Source organism: Kogia breviceps, chromosome 18 (genome assembly GCF_026419965.1).
Source record: "Kogia breviceps isolate mKogBre1 chromosome 18, mKogBre1 haplotype 1, whole genome shotgun sequence".
NCBI lineage: Eukaryota > Metazoa > Chordata > Mammalia > Artiodactyla > Physeteridae > Kogia > Kogia breviceps.
Window position 1 is genome coordinate 13,777,831 of NC_081327.1, and position 20,793 is coordinate 13,798,623.

The 20,793-nt window shown below is 38.6% G+C and overlaps 2 protein-coding genes and 1 non-coding gene across 35 annotated transcripts in view; 1 reads left to right on the plus strand and 2 right to left on the minus strand.

Moving 5' to 3' along the window:
* Positions 1–223: 223 nt before the first annotated feature.
* On the minus strand, positions 224–9,693 carry ZNF829 (zinc finger protein 829). Of its 24 annotated transcripts, none has more exons than XM_067019166.1 (7): positions 9,385–9,663; positions 8,666–8,739; positions 4,903–5,016; positions 3,884–4,010; positions 3,483–3,578; positions 1,658–2,644; positions 224–1,567 (listed from the first exon to the last, which is right to left on the minus strand). In XM_067019166.1, exons 4-6 carry the CDS (start codon positions 3,999–4,001, stop codon positions 1,665–1,667), a joined length of 1,194 nt encoding a protein of 397 aa, XP_066875267.1. In that variant the 5' UTR covers positions 4,002–4,010; positions 4,903–5,016; positions 8,666–8,739; positions 9,385–9,663; the 3' UTR covers positions 224–1,567; positions 1,658–1,664. The 24 variants fall into 24 exon arrangements, with proteins under 24 accessions (XP_066875267.1, XP_066875278.1, XP_066875265.1 ...); XM_067019183.1 differs by having other exon boundaries at positions 424–1,567; positions 3,483–3,769; positions 8,666–8,723; positions 9,385–9,693; XM_067019182.1 differs by having other exon boundaries at positions 424–1,567; positions 3,483–3,668; positions 8,666–8,723.
* Positions 9,694–9,726: 33 nt separating this feature from the next.
* Positions 9,727–20,793, plus strand: part of ZNF568 (zinc finger protein 568) — a 28,923-nt gene continuing 17,856 nt past the window's right edge. Inside the window, exons 1-5 of one of the 10 annotated variants that reach the window (XM_059045012.2) lie at positions 9,749–9,855; positions 11,127–11,197; positions 13,958–14,039; positions 14,656–14,935; positions 16,457–16,515. In XM_059045012.2, coding sequence (XP_058900995.1) covers positions 14,860–14,935; positions 16,457–16,515 — 135 coding nt within the window. In that variant the 5' untranslated portion in view covers positions 9,749–9,855; positions 11,127–11,197; positions 13,958–14,039; positions 14,656–14,859. Of the gene's footprint in view, positions 11,008–11,126; positions 11,198–13,957; positions 14,040–14,655; positions 14,936–16,456; positions 16,516–20,793 lie in introns of all 10 variants that reach the window. The other 9 variants (XM_067019053.1, XM_067019050.1, XM_067019051.1 and 6 more) reach the window with 9 other exon arrangements.
* On the minus strand, positions 19,347–19,473 carry LOC131745703 (small nucleolar RNA SNORA25). The gene has a single exon (XR_009332433.1). It is a non-coding gene; the product is annotated as a small nucleolar RNA SNORA25 (small nucleolar RNA).

The following is a 20,793-nucleotide window of genomic DNA, read 5'->3' on the forward strand; positions in this document are numbered from 1 at the left end:
TGCGCCACAACTACTGAGCCTGTGCTCTAGAGCCTGCGAGCCACAACTACTGAGCCCACGTGCCACAACTACTGAAGCCTGTGCACCTGGAGCCCATGCTCTGCAACAAGAGAAGCCACTGCAATAAGAAGCCCGCATACTGCAATGAAGAGTAGACCCCACTCACTGCAGGCAGAGAAAAAGCCCGCATGCAGTAAAAAAAGACCCAACACAGCCAAAAATAAAATAAAAATTTTTAAAGTCTCAAAGGATAAAAACAAATTTGTAATAGTGATTATGAGGGAATTGGGAGTTATTGGCAATTTTTTATAGGAAGAAAATGTTCATCAGTTATTTCAGCACTGATATTTAATGTTTTTAAGTTTCAAACAAAAAAGGTACTAAAGTTGCATTTAGAAGGCAACTTTTATAACTGCAAAGTTTAAACAGGAACCAAAATGTTTATTGATAGTTATTTAGCAAAATGATAGTCAACCACACAAAAGATTATTATGATACCATTAAAAAATGATACATAAACATCTATACTTGCTGAAATAGTAGCATGATAAAAGCAGGTTATGGTACAGCATACATGTCACAATTACACTAAATAAAGCCTGGAAGGATACGTTGTGATAATTTGAAGTAGTCATCTCTGTTTGGTAGGCTTACAAATAATCTTTATTTTTGTCTTGGTGTCCTTTTTTTTTTTTTTTTTTACAATAAGAAAATATTAATTTTACAAAAGGAAAAAAGAATACAGCTGCCTTCAAAAACAAAGTTATAGTTCCACCATGAATTCAAAGGTAGCCTATGTAACACAATTTACAGTGTAGTAATTCTGTAGGCCACAGATATAGAAAAGATGGCCCTAAAACATAAGTTAATACAAACTATATAACCAAAACAGAGAATAATTCGGAAGGAATTATGGAATAAGTAGTTTTGGGATAGAATCTTTTTTGGGGGAAAAGGGGAGTTTAATTTAGACCTTGAATTCACATTTTAAAATACATTTGATTAACTTTATGTATAAAATTACAAATGCATTAGAAAAAATAGTGTTAACAGAGTGTAATGGGTTGAAATATGTTGAGGTCCTAACATCTGGTATCTGTGAATGTGATCTTACATGGAAATAAGGTCTTTGCACATATAATCAAGTTAAGGTGAGGTCCTTAGGGTGAGCCCTAATGCAATATGACCAGTGTCCATATGAGAGAAGAGACACAGAGAGAACACAGTGTGAAGATGGAGGCAGAGATTGGAGCAATGCATAAAGCCAAGGTATGTCAAAAATTGTTGTTACAAGCAGCTAGGAGAAGGGCATGGTACAGATTCTTCCTCGGAGCCCCAGAAGGAACCAACCTTGCCAAAAACTTTGTGGGTTTCAAGGCTCAAAAACTGAGAGAATAAGTTTCTGTTGTTTTAAGCCACCTACTTTTGTGGTACTTGGTACTTTGTTATAGTAGCCCTAGAAAACTACTACAGAGAGGTACCCTGATCATGCATTATCTGGGATTTTTTGTTTATTTTTTGCATTACCTGTTTAAAAAAATATTATTATAAAGGTTATCAAAAGGGCCTATCATTTATCCAAAATGAATTTCTTCATGGTGGATGAGATCACAGCGACTACCAAAGGCCTTTCCACACTTCTTACAGTCGTAAGGGCCTATCATTTATCCAATATGAATTCCTTCATGGCGGATGAGGTCAGAGCGACTACCAAAGGCCTTTCCACATTCCTTGCAGTCATAAGGTTTCTCACCAGTGTGAATTCTTTGATGTCGAGTAAGGTTTGAGCCTTTATTAAAAGCCTTTCCACATTCATTACATTCATATGGTTTTTCATCTGTATGAATTCTCTGATGTTGAATAAGTTCTGAGCTCTGAATAAAGGCCTTTCCACATTCTTTACATTCATAGAGTTTCTTGCCAGCATGAATTCTGTGATGGTTAGTAAGTGTTGAGGCACTACTAAAGGCCTTCTCACATTCCTTACACTTATAAGGTTTCTCACCAGTATGCATTCTGTGGTGTTGAATAAGCCTTGAATGTTGAGTAAAGGCTTTCCCACATTCCTTACATTCATAAGGTTTCTCACCAGTATGAATTCTCAGATGTGGAAAAAGTTGTGAACTCTTAGTAAAGGCTTTTCCACACACTTTACATTCATAGGGTTTTTCACCAGTGTGAATTCTCTGATGATCATTAAGGTTTGAGCAATAATTAAAGGCTTTTCCACATTCCTTACATTCATAGGGTTTCTCACCAGTGTGAATCCTCTGATGTTGAGAAAAATATGAACTACAACTAAAAGCCTTGCCGCATTCTTTACACTCATAGGGTTTTTCACCAGTGTGAATCCTCTGATGTCGAGCAACAAGTGAGCCACGACTAAAGGACTTCCCACACTCCTTACATTCATAGTTTTTTTCAGCAGAATGAATTCTCTGATGTTGAACAAAGTGTGAGTTTTGATTAAAGGCCTTTCCACATATTTTACATTCACAGGGCTTCTCTTCATTAATAGTTTTTTGATGTGGAATAAGAAACGTGGGCCGAATAAAAGTGGGTATGTCTTCATGGGTAAACATCACTTGACTAAAATGTCTCTTCTTTAGAGAGAGTAACTTGGTCTCACACATGGATTCCAGATCTGGAAGAAAATTTAAAGGCATATGCTCATTTTTCCTATGGTGGGTAAGGTTAAACTTCTGAAAAAGAAATGCAAAGATTCAGCTGAAAATATTTGGGAAAGTAAATGCTTAGACAGTTCTCAAATATGGCTAGGCAATTTGTAAAACTGATAAGAAAAGCACAGACATTAAGGAGAAGCAACAGAGATAGCTGAAGAGGGTAATTAGGGAAATAGATGACCTCTATAATCCTGGTGTGGATCAGAATCACCTGCAACTTCAATGAATCCACACTATTCAGGGCCCATCCTCCACATTATACAGTGATTCTAATCATATATAAGCATATACTCACACAGCGTCATACTATATGTTTTCTTATTTGTGGATAACTGTCATACCTATAGGACTACTGAGGAATAAATGTGTTGAAATGTATAAATGGGGTTGGGGGAGGGTCAGCAACTCTAAGCAAAGGGTATGTTGTTGGCAAATTCACACTGGGGGACAGCCCTCAACAAGTCTAGGGTGCTGAATGAAACTGGTGAGAATGGCAGACACGTAAGTTTCTTCTGTGAATAGAGCCTCATATATGTTGGGGATTCACTGAAAATAGTTTGCCTTGGAATTCTGTGAATCCTATGAAGTAATGAAATCTAAAAGGTAGGTAGAATAACTCTTGGAAATGACAAAGGAAGGTACTTGCTACATTGGACTGGGAATAAAGTATAAGAGAAAAAAAGCAAGATACTTCTTTTATGGAAGAGGGCTTGGGTTTTTGAGGGGAGTTTTCTGATAACATCTTATATAGGTGATACCTCCTCAGGCTCTGCTCCTGCTCTATCACCTCTCACTTACCTGAACAAAGGCCTCTCGTCAGCTCTCTGTCAACCATCCAGGGCTCTTTTCCTTGTTCCAATAAGGAGATCACAGTTGGCTTAGAACTGGAAAGTCCTGATCACAAGAAAAGACATGGGACATGGTTATGCTGTTGGTGTCCCAGAAATCAGATCCGGTCCCTTGGTGATCGAGAAAGAGACGCCCCTATACGGAAGGACCAGAGAAAGACGAAGATGAAGCTTCAGCCACAGCCCAGTGGAGCTGCCAATTTCGAACTCTTCCATTCCATTCCAACTCAACCATTCCTTGGGGAACAGAGTGCAGAAATTTAGCTGGTTACTTGAAATGAGTAATTCACAATGGAGAAAGGAGACATTCCCAAGGGCAGACTCTGAATTTGGGGGGATAGTTATCCTTACCCACTGAAACCAGGTTGCTGAAATTCTCCAACATCACTTCTTTGTATAAGTTCATCTGACTAGAGTCCAGGCACTCCCATTCCTCCTGAGAGAAGTTTATAGACACATCCCTGAACATCACTGACCCCTGAAACAACAAACATGCTTTCACAATGGAAAGAGAGAAGAAAAAGATGATAGTAGATGAGGTGGTAGAGGGCTCTACAGAAAAGGACAGAGATCATTAAGCAAATTGAAGGACCTGGAATCAATTATATCAGTATAAGTCAAGACATATCTCCTATATACAGAGGGGTATGTCTGGGAATGTGCAAACAGAGTGGACTTTTCCAGTGAGATGAAATAGCAAGCATGTAGTTCAGTGCCTGGCCACAGTAAAGTCTGCATAAATGAGAATTCCTTCCCATGTTCCCTTTAAGCCCCAAGAGAGGGAAAAATGTGATGGACTTTAAAAAAAAAAACCTTATGATATATTTTGGAGTAAAATTTCAGAATATCAGGGAAAACCAGAACTTTCTAAAAGCTTCTGTGGATCACATAAAAATTTTCAGGAATCAGAATGGCAATGGATTTCTCAACAGCACCATTTAAAACAAGAAAATGAAGTGATTCCTTTAATATTACAAAAGACAACAAATTCTGGCCGAGAATTCCACACACAGCCAAAGCTAGTATGAAGATTATATATGAAGCAAGATTAAATACCAAAATTGGTTTGGTATTAGTAAGTCATGCTTTTCCACTAAAAGGGGACGGAGGGGTGGTAATCCACGAGATAAGCTAATCGGAAATTATGGCTTTGCATTTTGTTGTTCTACTTCCTGAAAATAACTTGGAGATGCTCCTGATTTGTCACCTACTGCTTTGATTCCTTGGATATCACTCATTCTTTCACTTTAAGCAAAAACAAGTAATTGTTGCTGACGTCTCTGTATTTTGCAGTTGCCCTCTTGTAAGACGCACTTTTCCCAAATAAAAAAATTTTTTAAACCCATTAAAAAAAAAGAAAGATTAAATACCAAGTTAGTGTGATGATTAAATCAAGACAATTCTGGGGACTTCCCTGGCGATCCAGTGGTTAAGACTCCACACTTCCAATGCAGGGGGCGTGGGTTGGATCCCCGGTTGGGGAACTAAGATCCCACAAGTCATGTGGTGCAGCAAAAAAAAAAAAAAAAAAGACAATTGTAGAACCACAGACAATGAATGTTAAATTATCTCCTGTCTAGCTTTTCTTGGGAAGCTGCTGGCCTAAGTGTTCCATCAAAACTAGAGAGTAAACTAAGAAAATGAAAGGTATTATATTCTGAAACTAGAAAACTAACATGAGAATGGTGAACAAAGCCCAGTATAATTGCAAAAGGCAAGTCCCTGAACAATATCTAGACCTAGAGAGCAACACCTAGAACAGGAGGATAGAGGACTATAGTAAAGAAACTGACTACTGAGCAAAGAAAAGAGTTCAGATTAAAGAAACAAAGCAGCTTAGTAGGTCCTCCTTTTCACACTGTAAGCTTCTAGCCTGAAGCAAGCCTGAGCTCAGAGAAAAGGCTTTAAATGAAATTTGCACATTATTACACTCAACTAGAGGTTATAATTAGTAAAATGAGACTGATCTTGTGACTGAAAATAACCAAAGAATACCAAAGAGTGACCATAACAATTATAGGGACTACACAAGCTTTTATTCAGGGCAACAAAAACATTAGCCATAGAGTTGAGAGTGGAAATTATAGGGGAAAAAAAATTCTTTTGCTTGCTCCCTATGGAGTCCTGCTTATTTCAAAGTGTTGGTTATAAGTTGATCTGATTTTCCAGGTACACAGTCATAGCATCTGCAGAAAGTAATAATCTTAACACTCTCTTTTCTAATTTTTAACCTAATTTTTCCTCATGTCTAAGTGCTTTGGTTAATACCTACAGAACAATGTTAAATAACATTGGTAATGCTGTATACCCTTGTCTTTTTCTGATTTTACCTGGAATGTTTCAGATATTTCCTGATTAAACATTAGGTTAGCTTCTAAGACAAAATTCATTTTATTCCTTTTAAAATTTATTTTCCACCACAGTATACTACCTCCCTAGAGTTACTGCCATTAATATTGGGCAATAATCTTCATTACAGAGATGGCGAGTGTAATTAGAGGTTGATGGGGGAGGGGAACCAGATGCTCTGTTTGGGCTTTGGCACAGGAGAAAGGATTAGAAAGACTCAGCCCTTTTCTGAAGGAATTCAGATAGAAAGGCCTTAAACTGAACAGACTTGGGGAGACTGTTTCTCATCCCGATTTTCTTTGCCTCTGTACCAAACACACATTTTTAAAATTGAGAGTTCCAAATTTAGTTTCAGCTCCCAATTTATACCTTCAGAAAACACAATCCCTATTCTGAGTCCTCTACCTTGGTACACTCTAATTTTCAGATATGAGAATCATAAAGTGAACTGATAGCCTTATGATTTGGTGAGCTCCCCAAGATTATAAGTGTTGAAACATAACTGAATAAAGATATTTTTTTCTACCAGTTAGAGGAAGAACCCCAAAACTCTAGCTACCTGCCATGCCCTCCACTCCTGTCCTGAAACAAGGCAAAGTTCTTTTGCCTAATATTGCTTTGATTTTAGCTACAAGTATTAACTCTAAAAACCAAAAAGAGAGTAAGAGACCAAAAAAAAAAAAAAGGAGAGAAATTATAACCTATGTATAATTAGAGCCTAAGAAGAAGAGAGAGAATGAGGCAGGGCAATCTTTGAAGATGGCTGAGGATATTCCTGAACACCTATCCACAAATTAAAAAACCCTTAACAAATTCCAAGCAGATAAATAAAAAGAAATGCACATTTAGGCACATCATACTTGAGTTACAGAAAGCCAAAAACAGAGAGAAAGTCTTAAAAACAGCCAGAGGAAGAAAACTCAAATTACCTCAAATGAGGAGCTAGAATAATTAAAAATAGGTTAAGTAAATAAACGGGATTATCGCTTTAAATATAAATATAGACTACTTGCATAACCTTGGGACAGGGAAGGATTTCCTAAATAAGATACAAAAAGATACCACCAAGGGAAAAAATTTGATAACAAATTAGGGGGACTTCCCTGGTGGTGCAGTGGTTAAGAATCTGCCTGCCAATGCAGTAGACACGGGTTCATGGTTCAGTAAGATCCCACATGCTGCAGAGCAACTAAGCCTGTGTACCGCAACTACTGAGCCCGTGCACCACAACTACCGAAGCCTGTGTGCCTTAGAGCCCGTGCTGTTAACTACTGAAGCCCGCGTGCCTAGAGCCCGTGCTCTGCAACAAGAGAAGCCACGGCAATGAGAAGCCCATGCACCGCAATAAAGACTCAATGCAGCCAAATATATATATATAATAAAAAAATTCAGATTTTATTCATAAAACTACCGTAAGGGAAGTGATAAAACAATCCAGATAGTAGAAAAATATAATCAATAAAGGATCCATATCCAGAACATATAAAGAATTCCCATGAATCAATAAGAGATAATCCAGGGACTTCCCTGGTGGCGCAGTGGTTAAGAATCCGCCTGCCAATGCAGGGGACACAGGTTCCTGGTCTGGAAAGATCCCACATGCCACGGAGCAACTAAGCCCGTGGGCCACAATTACTGAGGCCTGAGCTCTAGATCCCGCGAGCCACAATTACTGAGCCTGCATGCCACAACTACTGAAGCCTGCCCGCCTAGAGTCTGTGCTCTGCAATAAAGAGAAGCCACTGCAATAAGAAGCCCATGCACCGCAAGGAAGAGTAGCTCTCCGCAACTAAAGAAAGCCTGTGCATAGCAACGAAGACCCAATGGAGCCAAAAAAAAATAATAAATAAATAATTTATATATTAAAAAAAGATAATCCAAGAGCAAAATAAAAGATTTCAAAAGGTGTGTCACAAAAGAAGAAACCCTGATAACCAATAAACATACGAAGTGGTGTTCAATCTCATTATTAATCATGGAAATCGCAACTCAAACCTACGTGCATCTATGTATATGTATGTTTGTACAAATAAATATTTTAAATAAGTGTTTAAAGATTTAATGTCTGACACAACTCATGACGAATAAACCATAATTCATTCACAAAAAAAAGTGTATCTTTGAAAAATGGTATTTACAAAGATCATTTGACAACACAGGAGAATGAATACTTTTTAGTGAAAATGTAGGATATGAAATGGTAAATGAAGCATAATCTGATTTTGGAAAAATAATGAAAATACACCAAAATGTTAACACTAGTTATTTGAATGGTCTCATTTCATTTTTTCTTGGTAATCTGTGTTTTTAAAATCTCTAAAATAAACATGCTTTTATTTTAAAGTCATAATAAATATTGCATTTAAAAAGAAGAAAACTTGGGACTTCCCTAGTGGTCCAGTGGTTGGGACTTCGCCTTCCAACGTAGGGGGTGCGGGTTCAACCCCTGGTTGGGGAGCTGGGATGCCACATGCCTTGCAGCCAAAAAACCAAAGCATAAAACAGAAGCAATATTGTAATAAATTCAATAAAGACTTTGAAAATGGTCCCCATCAAAAAAAAAATCTAAAGAAATAAAAATAAAAAGAAGAAAACATGGCAAACAGAAGTGAAGCCATTTTCCAAATAAGTAAACATTAGGTATATGGGAGCTATTGTGCTTCAGTAACAGGCTCAACTATCCTTTTCTCCAGTGGGAAGATTATAGGAACCTATAATCAAATGGCATCTTTATTAAGCATTAACTTTCAGAGGAACGAAAGAAAAGAGGAAACCCCAACATACCCTGAAAACTGCTTGTAGAAGTTCAGCATGCATTGTTTCCTTCTCTTCTGCACCTCACCTAGAGAAGGATAGAACTTGGAAAGTAGAAAGTCATCGTAAGACACAAGGTTTTTCTTGTTGCTCAAACTGGTCAGGTCACAGGTCAGCCCCATCCCCATCCCCCAGCACATAAACGGAATGAGATCAGAGGAATGGGGCGCCCCGTCCAATCCCAGTGTCTCAGGAGAAGGCTGCGGTTACTGCTGTTGAGGTCAACAATTTAACCAAACCTCACACAGATTTCCTAAGGACAGGGTTCTGGAGTAACAATCGCACAGTTGACAGGAGCCTCATACCCATACACACAGTGCCACATGCCTTAAGCAGTCATTCTTAAAACAAGGGAACACGCACTCCACATCCGCACACAGAGCCAAACATGGTATCACAGATACAATCGCAAATCCAACACGGAATACATACACTCGCAGGTACCCAAGCGTCGCGGGGTCACAAGCACACACCACCATAGGGGGACACAGTCACAATTCCACAATGATAAGCATCCTATATCTGCACACGGGTCGCATAACCTCCCCCTTCTCACGCCGCTCCGCCCGCACAGGCCTTAGTACCGAGCTCCATATCGGCCTCCGGTCTCCTCAACTTAGGCCCTTCGGGTCCCCGGGGGTCCGAACCTGCAGAGCTGAACCAGCTCCCCCAGGGGCCCACGATCTCACCTCAAGGATCTAATGCTCCCGCCAGGCGTGATGAGAAGTTCGAGTTCCCGCGAGAAGAGCGACGGGCCGCCGGGCCCTCTGGGAAATGTGGTCCACTGCGAGCCCCACGGCCGATTCCTCTCAGCGCCCTCACTGGGTCCACCCGAAACAACTGCTCCTGCAACTCTTAGAGTTTAGCCAGGTCTCAGAGTTGCAGTTCGCGGTAACTCGGCACGCTCGGGCTCAGCCACCAGAGCAGACCTAGCTCACCCGCCTCCCTCACACATGAAAACTCCGGGTCCTTTCTGGCCGGAAGTTGAGTCGGGCCGCGAGGGCGTCTGGGAGGTGTTGTGTAGTGGAACTTCCGTTGGGGGGCGGGCGCAGAGGGTTGGTTCGGCTTTACCGTCACCTGGCCCGGGCCATCGTGCGTGTCACCTTCACCCAGCCTCCCAGAAACTGCGCGCTAGATGCGCACTCGGGCGTTTCCGGCAGGTGACGCTACCGCGTCCCCGGAGCGGGACTTGAAGGAGGGCCTCAAGCAATCTGGGCTGAACCAGCGCGCGGCGCTGACGGGGCGGAGCCTTTAAGGAGGCCCAGAGGGTCTGGAGTAGTGGCAGTGCAGAGTGCTCGGGGTGGGAGTACGGTCCTGGAGCGTGGCTGGAGTTGTTAGAACAAGAAACCGGTGGAGAGTTTGTGTGTGATTATGATTGTCTGTGGGGTTGTGATCCTGTGTGTGTGTGTGTATGTGTGATTGTGATGATGCGACAGTGATGGGGGTGTGGTTGTGTTGAGTGTGGTGGAGTAATTGTGATGGGATATTTGTGTCATGGTGATGTTTGTAATTGTGATTTATGATAAAGTGTGTGGTATTGTCTGTGATTGTCAAGTAGATGTGCAGTGTGTGTGAGTGTGGAGGTGTTTCCAATTGTGATTCTTGTCTTACCTCATTTGACTTTTGTGTAGCCTTTGGCATAATTTGTAACCGCTTGAAAAAATTTTCTGTATTTGGTTTCACGTGGTCTTTCCTCCCCACTGGCTACTCTTTCTTAGTCCCCTTTGCTGCCCTTTTTTTCCCCCAGCAGTTCTTGGCCCGGTTCTGTTGCTCTCCAGTTTCCCTTGGTGATCTTTTCCAGATTTATTATTTTATCTTCCTATGTCTTCTTTTATTACATGTATTCGTTATTGTGATCATAATAATGCTGCCTAACAGACCACTCTTAAACTCAGTGGCATGAAACAGCAAGCATTTATTCTCTTTAAACAGGTTTGCAGGTTCTGTGTTCAGCTTATCTAGGCTGGGCTTGCCTGGGTGGCTGGACTGCAGAATCGATTCAGACCTGCTCCGCATGTGTTCTTTCTGCAGCTCAGGCTAAAAGGACAGTTGTTACCAGGACGTGTTCTTCTCCTGGTGGATCACCAGAGTGCAAGAAAAAACACCCTTAAAAACCTCTACTCCCAAGTATACTAATATTAGGTTAGCCAAAGCTATTCAGGTGCCTAAGTGTAACATTAATTACACCCAGTCAGAGGGCAAGGCAAAGTTAAATGGCAAAAAGCGTGAATGTGTAATCCTCTTAGAGGGGGGTGAAACGTTGGGACCAAGATTCCAGTCTACGACATTAAGAAACATGCCTCTTTATCCTGGTGAATGTCTTTTGGTCCATGTTCTCTTTTGTCTGATAATATTGCTTTTCGCGTTTTGTTATTGTATTTTCCAGGAATTTCATTTTACAACCCCTTCCCTTTATGTCTTTATACTTCAGGTCTGTCTCTTGTTAAGAGCATATTGCTGGGCTTTTCCCCTTTTTATCCTGTTTGACTGTTATTTTAATAGGTGAGTTTAATTCATTTACATTTATTGTGATTGCTGATAAAAATTTGTTTTATCTTCTATTATGCCTTCTTTTTTATTGTGCAGGTTTACCTTATCCCCATTTCTTTCTCCAATGCTTTAGTTTCTTATCCTTGAATTTTTTAAAAAAATTATTTATTTATTTTTGGCTGCGTGTGGGCTTTCTCTAGTTGCAGTGAGCAGGGGCTACTCTTCGTTGTGGTGCGCAGGCTTCTCATTGCAGTGGCTTCTCTTGTCGCAGAGAACGGGTTCTAGGGCATGCGGGCTTCAGTAGTTTTGGCTCGTGGGCTCTAGAGCGCAGGCTCAGTAGTTGTGGTGCACGGGCCTAGTTGCTCCGTGACATGTGGGATCTTCCTGGACCAGGGCTCAAACCCATGTTCCCTGCATTGTCAGGCGGATTCTTAACCACTGTGCCACCAGCGAAGCCCTCTTATCCTTGAATTTTTAACATGCATGTTTAAAAAAACCCAAACTTAAATAAGATTTTAGAACACTTGAACTCCAAACTACCCACCCATTTCTATGTTATTCTTATCTGATATTTTGCTTTCTTCTAATTTTAATTACCCCCAATTAGTATTTATTCATTTGCTCAATATGTATAGCTGACCTATGAACAACGTGGGGGTCTAATTCCCTCCCCACCCCTTGCAGTCAAAAATCTAAGTAGAACTTTACAGTTAGCCCTCTGTATACTAGGTTCTGCAGCTGCAGATTCAACCAACCTCAGATCGTGTAGTAGTACTGTAGTATGTATTTACTGAAAAAAAAAATCTGCCTGTAAGTGGACCCACACTGTTCAAACCCATGTTGTTCAAGGGTACACTCTGTGTGTGTGTATTTTTTTAAATTGTGGTAAAATAGAGATAACACATGACATAAAATTTGCTATCATAATATCTGTACCCCTATGTTCATTGCAACGATATTCACAATAGCCAAGATATGGAAACATCTATCGGTTAACAGATGAGTGGGTAGAGAAAATGTGGCATATATGTACATTGGAATATTATTCAGCCTTAAGAAAGAAGGAAATCCTGCCATTTGCGACAACATGAATGAACCTTTAGGACATTATGCTAAATGGAATACGCCAGTTACAGGACAAATACTACATGATTCTTTTACATGAGGTATTGAAAATAATCAGACTCAAAGAAGCAGAGAGTAGAATGGTGGTTGCCAGGGGCTGTGAGAGAGGGAAATGGGGAACTGTTTTCCAATGGGTACAAAGTTTCTGTTATGTAATATGAATAAGTTCTAGAGCTCTGTACAACATAGTACCTATATTAACAAAGTGGTATTATGCACTTTAAAATACGTTGAGAGTAGATCTCATGTAAGCTGTTCTTACTGGAAAAAAACCACAAAACAAGGAAGTTTTTGGAGGTGATGGATATGTTTAGTACCTTGGTTATGGTATTGGTATTAACAGATGTATGCATATGTCCAAACTGATCAGAACATATACATTAGATTTGTGCAGTTGTTTTGTGTTTCAGATATACCTCAATAAAGGCAAAAACAATACACAAAAATTTTACCATCTTACCAACCATTTTTAAATGTTCAGTTCAGTGGCATTACATCCATCATGGCTGTGCCACCATCACCATCTGTTTATCCATAGAACTCTTTTTATCTTGCAAAACAGAAACTGTACCCATTAAACAGTAACTCCCCATTCCTTCAATCCCCCAGTTCCAGACAGCCACCATTCTACTTTCTGTCCCTATGAATTTGACTTTACCTCATTATGTACTTTGTGTACCAGATCTTACAGTATTTGTCCTTTTGTGACTGGTTTATTTAACTTAGCATAATGTCCTCAAGGTTCATCCATGTTAAAGCATGTGTCAGAATCTTCTCCCTTGTTAAGACTGAATAATATTTCATTGATTGTATATACCACATTTTGTTTATCCATTTATCTGTCAATGGACAGTTGGATTGTTTGTTTCTTTTGACTGTTGCAAATAATGCTGCTACAAACGTGTGTACAAATATCTGTTTGAGTCCTTGCTTTCAGTTCTTTTAGGTATATATCCACAAGTGGAATTTATGGATTATATAGTAATTCTATTCTTAATTTTTTGACTGCCATACTGTTTTCCCTAGTGGCTATACCAGTTTATCAACATATTTTTTGAGCACCTACTATCAGTGGCAAAAAGACAAAAATAAATCCCTGTTTTCATGTATTTTATATGAGGGGGTGGAAAGACAATATGCATGATAGATTATATAATTTGTTAGTGATAATTGCCATTCGAAAAAAATAGAAACTGTGTGAGGGACAGTAGGAGTATATCCCAAGCATAACACTTCTCAAAATTTATTATAATTGAATGTTTTCTGTTTTATTATTTCTTTTCTGTCATTCAGAGTAAGGATTAGTCTACTCTCTTGCGTATCATTTTTTTCACCATAGATGATAAATTAATGTCATGTGACAATGTCACTGTGACATGAGTATAATTCTCATTTCAAATGACAAGTTTGGGAGTTCTATGTTACAACGCTCGTTTATCTCAATTGTCAAGATAGATAGGAAACGGAATAGCTGGACTTTTAATGCACCTCTCTTTCACACCAAATCTGGAGTTGCTGAAAATCTGAATGTTTTTTGACTCAGCTTTATATCTGTCACTGCATCAGGCCTACACCTTTATGCTCACAAAAGATATTTGAGGAGCAGATATTATGTGAACATCACTATTGTATTCACTTTGTTTCTAGACTCTTGGTGTTTCTATTGGTTCAACCTGAGTTGCTGAGTCTTTGAGCTTTCTTCCAGACTCCTGCTGTCTCAGCATCTCTGGTCAGTGACTCCAGGGACTGTGAATTACAAGCAAGGAAGCTAATTGTTTGGGACTGTATTAATTATCTATTACTGTGTAATAAGGTACCTCAAAATTTAGTGGCTTAAACAACAATAAACATATATTAAACAACAATAAACATTTATTATCTCAGTTTTGGGGGAGTGGAGAGTGACTTAGGTGGGTATTCTGGCTCAGATATTTCATGAAGTTGCAGTCAGTTGCTGGCAGGGCTGCAGTCATCAGAAGGCTAATGGGGACTGGAAGATTTGCTTCCAAGATGGCTGGCAAATTGGTGTTGGCTGCTGGCACAAGCCTCTTCCTAAGGCTTGTTGAGTGTCTTCATGTCATGGTGGCTGGCTTCCTTCAAAGTGCGTGATTCAAAAATGTGCAAGACAGAAACCACACTATCTTTTATGACCTAACCTTGGAAGTCACACACTGTCATTTCTGCAAGATCCTATTGGTTATACAGGTCAACTCTATTCAGTGTGGGAGGGGTGTATGAAAGACATGAATACCAGAAGACAACGATCATAGGGGGGCCACCTTGGAGGCTGGTTCCCATAGGGATCCAGTGAGCAGACACCAGGTAAATTGGATTTATATCATAAGCCCACAGGTCCTGGCTCCACAAAGATAAGACAGATCTGTGACGTGAGGATAAAGAACCGTGAAGAGCAGGTATTTATCGTGGAAGGAGACTACCTGATCTGAGTCCACCCCTGGAAGCTGGGGAGTCCTGAGATAGAGTGGACCCTGGAATTGCTAGACCTGCACCCTATCTTAACCCCTCTGTTTGGAGTGGGAAAGGCCTGAATGACATCTCAACCTTCAGAGATCAGCAGTAGCTGTATGAAAACGGAGCATTTGACCCAGATGATGGAAGGGACAGGTGAGGTGGCTCAGAGATGGGCAGTTTAGGAGAGAGTCTGTAAAAAGAGTTAGGAAGTTCAGTACTCCTACCAAGAAAGTTCACAAGTTATTGGCCGTGTTGACGTTTGTTTTTTATTTTATTCACTTGACAACTGTTTTTTAAAATAAATTTTTAATATAATTCCTATTTTTCTTAAATACATTCAGATTTTTTTAAAAGTTTTTAAAAGCTGTTAAATATATAACTGTAAACAAAAGTTTCCTGTTCCATTCCTTCCCGTACCCTGTTCCCACTACCCATAGGCAATTACTTGGAACATTTTTTTCTGGATATTCTGGTATTCAGCTCTGCTTTCCTGAATAACATCCTAATGTTTGATTTCAGTTTTAGATATTTCCTATTGACTTTTGACAGTAGAAATAAGGATTTATCTCTGTTTTCTATCTAACCCCTTCCTCATCACCCTCACCCCACCCCGACTCCCACCCACTCTTCTCTTTGCCCTTCTTTCTAATATGGTGTTCTGTTCGAGGTTGAAGGTTGACCAAATGTCAGGATCTGTATGCATTTTCTTTTGAGCTAGTCAGTTTTCCCAGCAAGAAGTCCTAGATTGTTTGAGGAGTATAAGCCAGGACTCCTGCTTTGGGGAGGCAAAGAAAGGGAAAAAAGTTGAGGGGAGCACTTCATCTTTCAATCTGACAGCTTTTACTTAATTCCCTTATTTTCTCTACATTGCTTCAACCCCACCTTGTATGTAGTTCCCTGTTTTTCAGCCCCACCCCAAACTCCTCCCTGTAGAAGAAGTACCTAATACCTCCCCATTCCTGAGCCTTTCAAGTGTTCTGCCATGGTTTCCCCATCCTCGCTTAAGTTTCATCTTTCTCTAAGTTAGAAACCAGTCATTTGCTCTCTTTCAGAATTTTGTTGACATCTCTTATCCGCTAAAATCTTCTGTATTCTTTGTCCTTGTGAGATTGTTTCTTTTGTTTCTTTTATTTTGGTTGTGTTTCAGAGAGAGCAGAAATAAATGCAGGTATTCAGTCTTCCATTTTTAACCTGAATGCTCTGAATTTTTTAGGGTAAAAAATAAGTCAATTAAGTTATTTTAAAATGTCTTTAGAATTATAACTGCATTTCATTCCATCATATGAATGTTCCACAGTGCCTGTAACCTGTCTCTGATTAAAGTTTTTTCCAAATTCTTTACAGTGCTTCATAAATAATTTAATCCTTAAATCTTTGTGGTATTTATTATTATGTACTTAAAAAATCTCCTATTAGGAATAAAATGGCAGGAAACTAAGGAAATAGATTCATTGGGCACCCTAGACTTAGCCCTCCAGAAATTCCCATAGAACCCTATATGATTAAATTACAAGCCATCTATGTACATTTCAGTGTCTCTGTAGCTTGGTGGTGGTTAATATTTCTCAAAGCTCTGAGGATCGTTATAGGTGATCTTATAGCTGGTGCTGAAGTTTTCTTTAGTTCTTTATCTGGGGCTCTGAAGTAAACAGATTTTTATTTCTCTTTCCTCAGCTTGGTGTTCTCCAGATTCTGCCCTTTTCAAGGAAGAAGAGGATATGACCAGTTCTCTTGTACGTTTTTTTTTTTTTTAATTTGTTTATTTTTGGCTGCGTTGGATCTTCGTTGCTGTGCGCAGGCTTTTTCTAGTTGCGGCGAGCGGGGTCTACTCTTCGTTGCGGTGCATGGGCTTCTCATTGCAGTGGCTTCTCTTGTTGCGTAGCACAGCCTCTAGGCATGCGGGCTTCAGTAGTTGCAGCACACAGGCTCAGTAGTTGTGGTGCACGGGCTTAGTTGCTCCACGGCATGTGGGATCCTCCCGGACCATGGCTCGAACCTGTCTCCCCTGCATTGGCAGACAGATTCTTAACCACTGCACCACCAGGGAAATCCCTTCTTGTACGTTTTAAGCATTTATTTGTTTCCTACATTATTTTACAATGCAGTTGCAGTGGGTTACCTTAACCTACCAGTAAGTTGGAAAAAACTAAATCAAAAATCAAGATGAGGAAAAATACAGCTAGAAGGTCAGAACCTGGGGAAATTTGACATGTGGCTATGCAGAAACAGGTCCATACAGGATTATAAAACTTGAGTTCAAATTTGAGGGACTTCCGTGGCAGTCCAGTGGTTAAGACTTTGCCTTCCAATGCAGGGGGTAAGTGTTCAATCCCTGGTCAGGGAGCTGAGATCCCACATTTCTCACGGCCAAAACACCAAAACATAAAACAGAAGCAATATTGTAACAAATTTAATAGAGACTTTAAAAATGGTCCACATAAAAAAAATCTTTAAAAAAGTTTTTTTGAATACGATCTGGAGAAGCAAAAGCAAACTGAGACATAAAGTTCATCCCACAATTTGCACTACTTATGAGGAAAAAGCTTATAATTCAGGAAAGAAAAAAGCTTTTCATTGGCACCTAGGTCAAAAAGAAATCCAAAATAATTCCATAATTCTTATGATTTTAAGCTCAGTTTATTAAAAGCCCTTCTTGACCATAAATTAAAAGCTAGAATTATCGGGAAGAGTAAATCGAGTACTTCTTTCAAATGATCCTCCATATATATTTCCTTCAGTTGAGACTTTTTAAGTTGAGCTAAAATATATACTAAAATTCTGTGGCAGAATTTTTTATAGTTCTGGTATTTATAACTCTCCACATCTTTTTTATGGTCTCAAAAGATACAGTATTCTTCATCTTCTTACAAAATGACTCATTTTCCTCTGCTGTTGATTCTTTTTGTTTCCAACACTGGAATCCCTCACACTCCTGTATTTTAAATATTTCCCACTGCCTCTTTTTCCTCAGCTTATATGTTTTCCATCCTGAAACACACACACACTTCTATTGACCATATGATTGTGTGGCTTATCCAGTTATTTCTCCTTTTAGCAGAGTGGTTTTCTGGGCCTAGACAGACTTGGGTTCAAATCTTGGCTCAGTGACTTACTAAGTGCATGATTATGGGCAAGTTTCTTAATCTCTTTGGCCTCAGTTGCATCATCTGTAAATGGGATAATAATAATACTTACCCCATAGGAATATTGGGAGGGTTAAATGCACATAGTAAGTGCTCCATAAATGATATTGTTAATAATTATTAGCTATATAAATCTTTCTACCTGAAAAGGTCTTTGAATGTGTTCGCTGTATTCATTGACCTACTTTTTTAGTTTAACATATGAAACTGATAAGATAAAAGAGTAGATGCCTCATTTGTGTTCACAAAATTAATCCTTCTCTTCAATAAAACTACCATAAACACTGTAATAAGGCAAAACTGGGAACAGTTTTTATAATACATATGCAGAAATATACTAACAATTCTTAAAAACCAATAATTAAGAAAATAGAAAATTGGGTGAAGAACATGAGTAAGCAGTTGGAAAAAATGCAGGTGACCAATAAATACTTTAAAATAAAAATGTCACAAAGAAACAGACTATTCAGATTTGTAGATACATTTTTTTAGGTGTATTTTGAATTAGTGGGTAATGCCCATCTTTTATGAGAGGATTCCAAATAATTAGTTCACATGTGAATTTTCCTTATATAGTAAAAAGCTGGAGATAAGTTTTGATCTACAAATAGGACACTCTGTTAGCTTTCATAAACTTCATTCAGTTCCTTTCAGACATCAAAGCCAGACATCTTGGTCTGGACTATCAAACAGAAATGGACTGCCTATGTTTCTGGGCATTCATTCTAGAATATGGATGTAAATATATTCCGTGGCAGCTTTTATTTATATTTGAATAGACTACACAGCAGCTAGAAAAATCTTCTACAGCAATAAGTATAATAGCTTTATTGAGTACCTATTATGTGCCAGGTATATTGTGCTATAAGCTTAACATAGCTTATTTCATGTAATCATTATCAGAAGTTTGTAAAGTAGATATTATTTTAATTTTTACAGAGAAAGGAAGTGAAGCACAGAGATTAAGAAACTTACATAACTTCACGCATCAAGTGTGCGGTAAAACCAGGATTCAAACCCATAAAACCTGACTCTAGGACCACACTCTTATGATACTGTACAAATGGAAATCCACTCATGAGTGAAGAAATGCAAATTTTGCCAATTGACTGTTCATATTATTTGTCCATTTTATGCCGTTAGTCCTTTTTCTACTTGAAATTAAGGGATTTTAAGAATGCCTGCTTCAGCATTAGGATTTATGCAGATAACTTCTTCTAATTTGTCACTTATATGTTATCGTGTATCTTGTATATAAACTTTAAATTTGGATAGTTTCATCTAGCATATGATAAGTTTGTGCATACAGCAAGAATTCAGTCAAAATTAATATGCAACATTAATTTTTATTGTTGTGTTGAACTTGGGAAACATTTATTTTTACTTTCCCATATCAGCAATCATGGATATAAGTGGTTAAATCTTGTGTCTCCTCAGGAAGACATAGCACTGTTGAGTGACTGTTACATCCCGTGGAGAACTTCAGTCTTTGGTCACAGCATTAAGAGCTCCTGGTTTCGGTCTCATAAGCCCTCTTTGAAATGACATATGCAACATTAATGTTTAATAGTCTTCTTTCATGAGTTTCTAATGTTGGTATTTTGTAAGATATCTTTCCTAATATTATGTTATAGTTTCTTTTCAAAGCTTTGCTTTTCATATTTAGTTTTTGATCCAACTGGAATTCAATTTTTTAATTGGTCCAAGGTAGGAATTTACTGATAATTATATCAGTAAAATTATTTTTGCATGTAGGAGACCAGTGTTCCAATACCATTTGTTAAATAGATCTTTATTTTGTGATGCCACCTTTATAATATACATGCTTAATCATTTCTAGGCTCTTTATTCTGTTTCTTTAATCTATTTGTCTGCATCTATACCAGTACTATGCTCTGTGTGTGTGTGTGTGTGTGTGTGTGTGTGTGTGTTTACATTGTCTTAACTACTTTAACTTTATAATAACCCTGTTTGCTTGGCAGGGATTTCCCCACTTCCCACTACACAAATGTTCTAGTTTTAAAAAATTCCTCAGCTACTTTGGGACCTCTGTGCTTTCATTTGAATTTTAGAATCAGTTTATCTAGCTCTAAGGAAAAAACACTGTTGGGATTTTAATTGGAAATGCAAAGAATTGTAGACTACAGACCTTCCTGACTTACATCCTGATAAACCCATCATAATTTGAAAATATCATAAATTGAAAATACATTTAATACACCTAACCTACCAAGCATCATAGCTTAGTTTAGCCTACCTTAAATATGCTCAGAACACTTACATTAGCCTTCAGTCATCTAACACAAAGCCTATTTGATAATAACGTGTTGAATATCTCGTGATTTATGACTACTGTACTGAAAGTGAAAAACAGAACAGTTGAATGGGTATAGAATGGTTGTAAGGGTGTATTGGTTGTTTACCCATGTGATCACATGGCTGACTGGGAGCTATGGCTTGCTGCCACTGCCCGGCATCACCAGAGGGTATCATACCACATAAAGCTAGCCTGAGAAAAGATCAAAATTTAAAATTCAAGGTATCTATGTTTTCTGTGTGTATCACTTTTGCACTATTGTAAAGTCGAAAATTCATAAGTCAAACTGTCTTAGGTTGGGGACTGTCTGTAATTGGAGAAGAATTGAGTGAAACATTTTTTTCTGTCTATCAGAAAGATGTTTCAATTTAAGGAAATCCATTAATATAATTTATCATATTCAAAAATATATATAATCAGCTCCACAGAGCTACTAATTTTTTTAAAATCAGAATTTGAGATTTTTTAAAGAGGATCTATTTATAAAATAGAAGTAAAAGGATACTTCCTTAACATGATTTTTTTAAAAAATTATTCTACACACATACTAA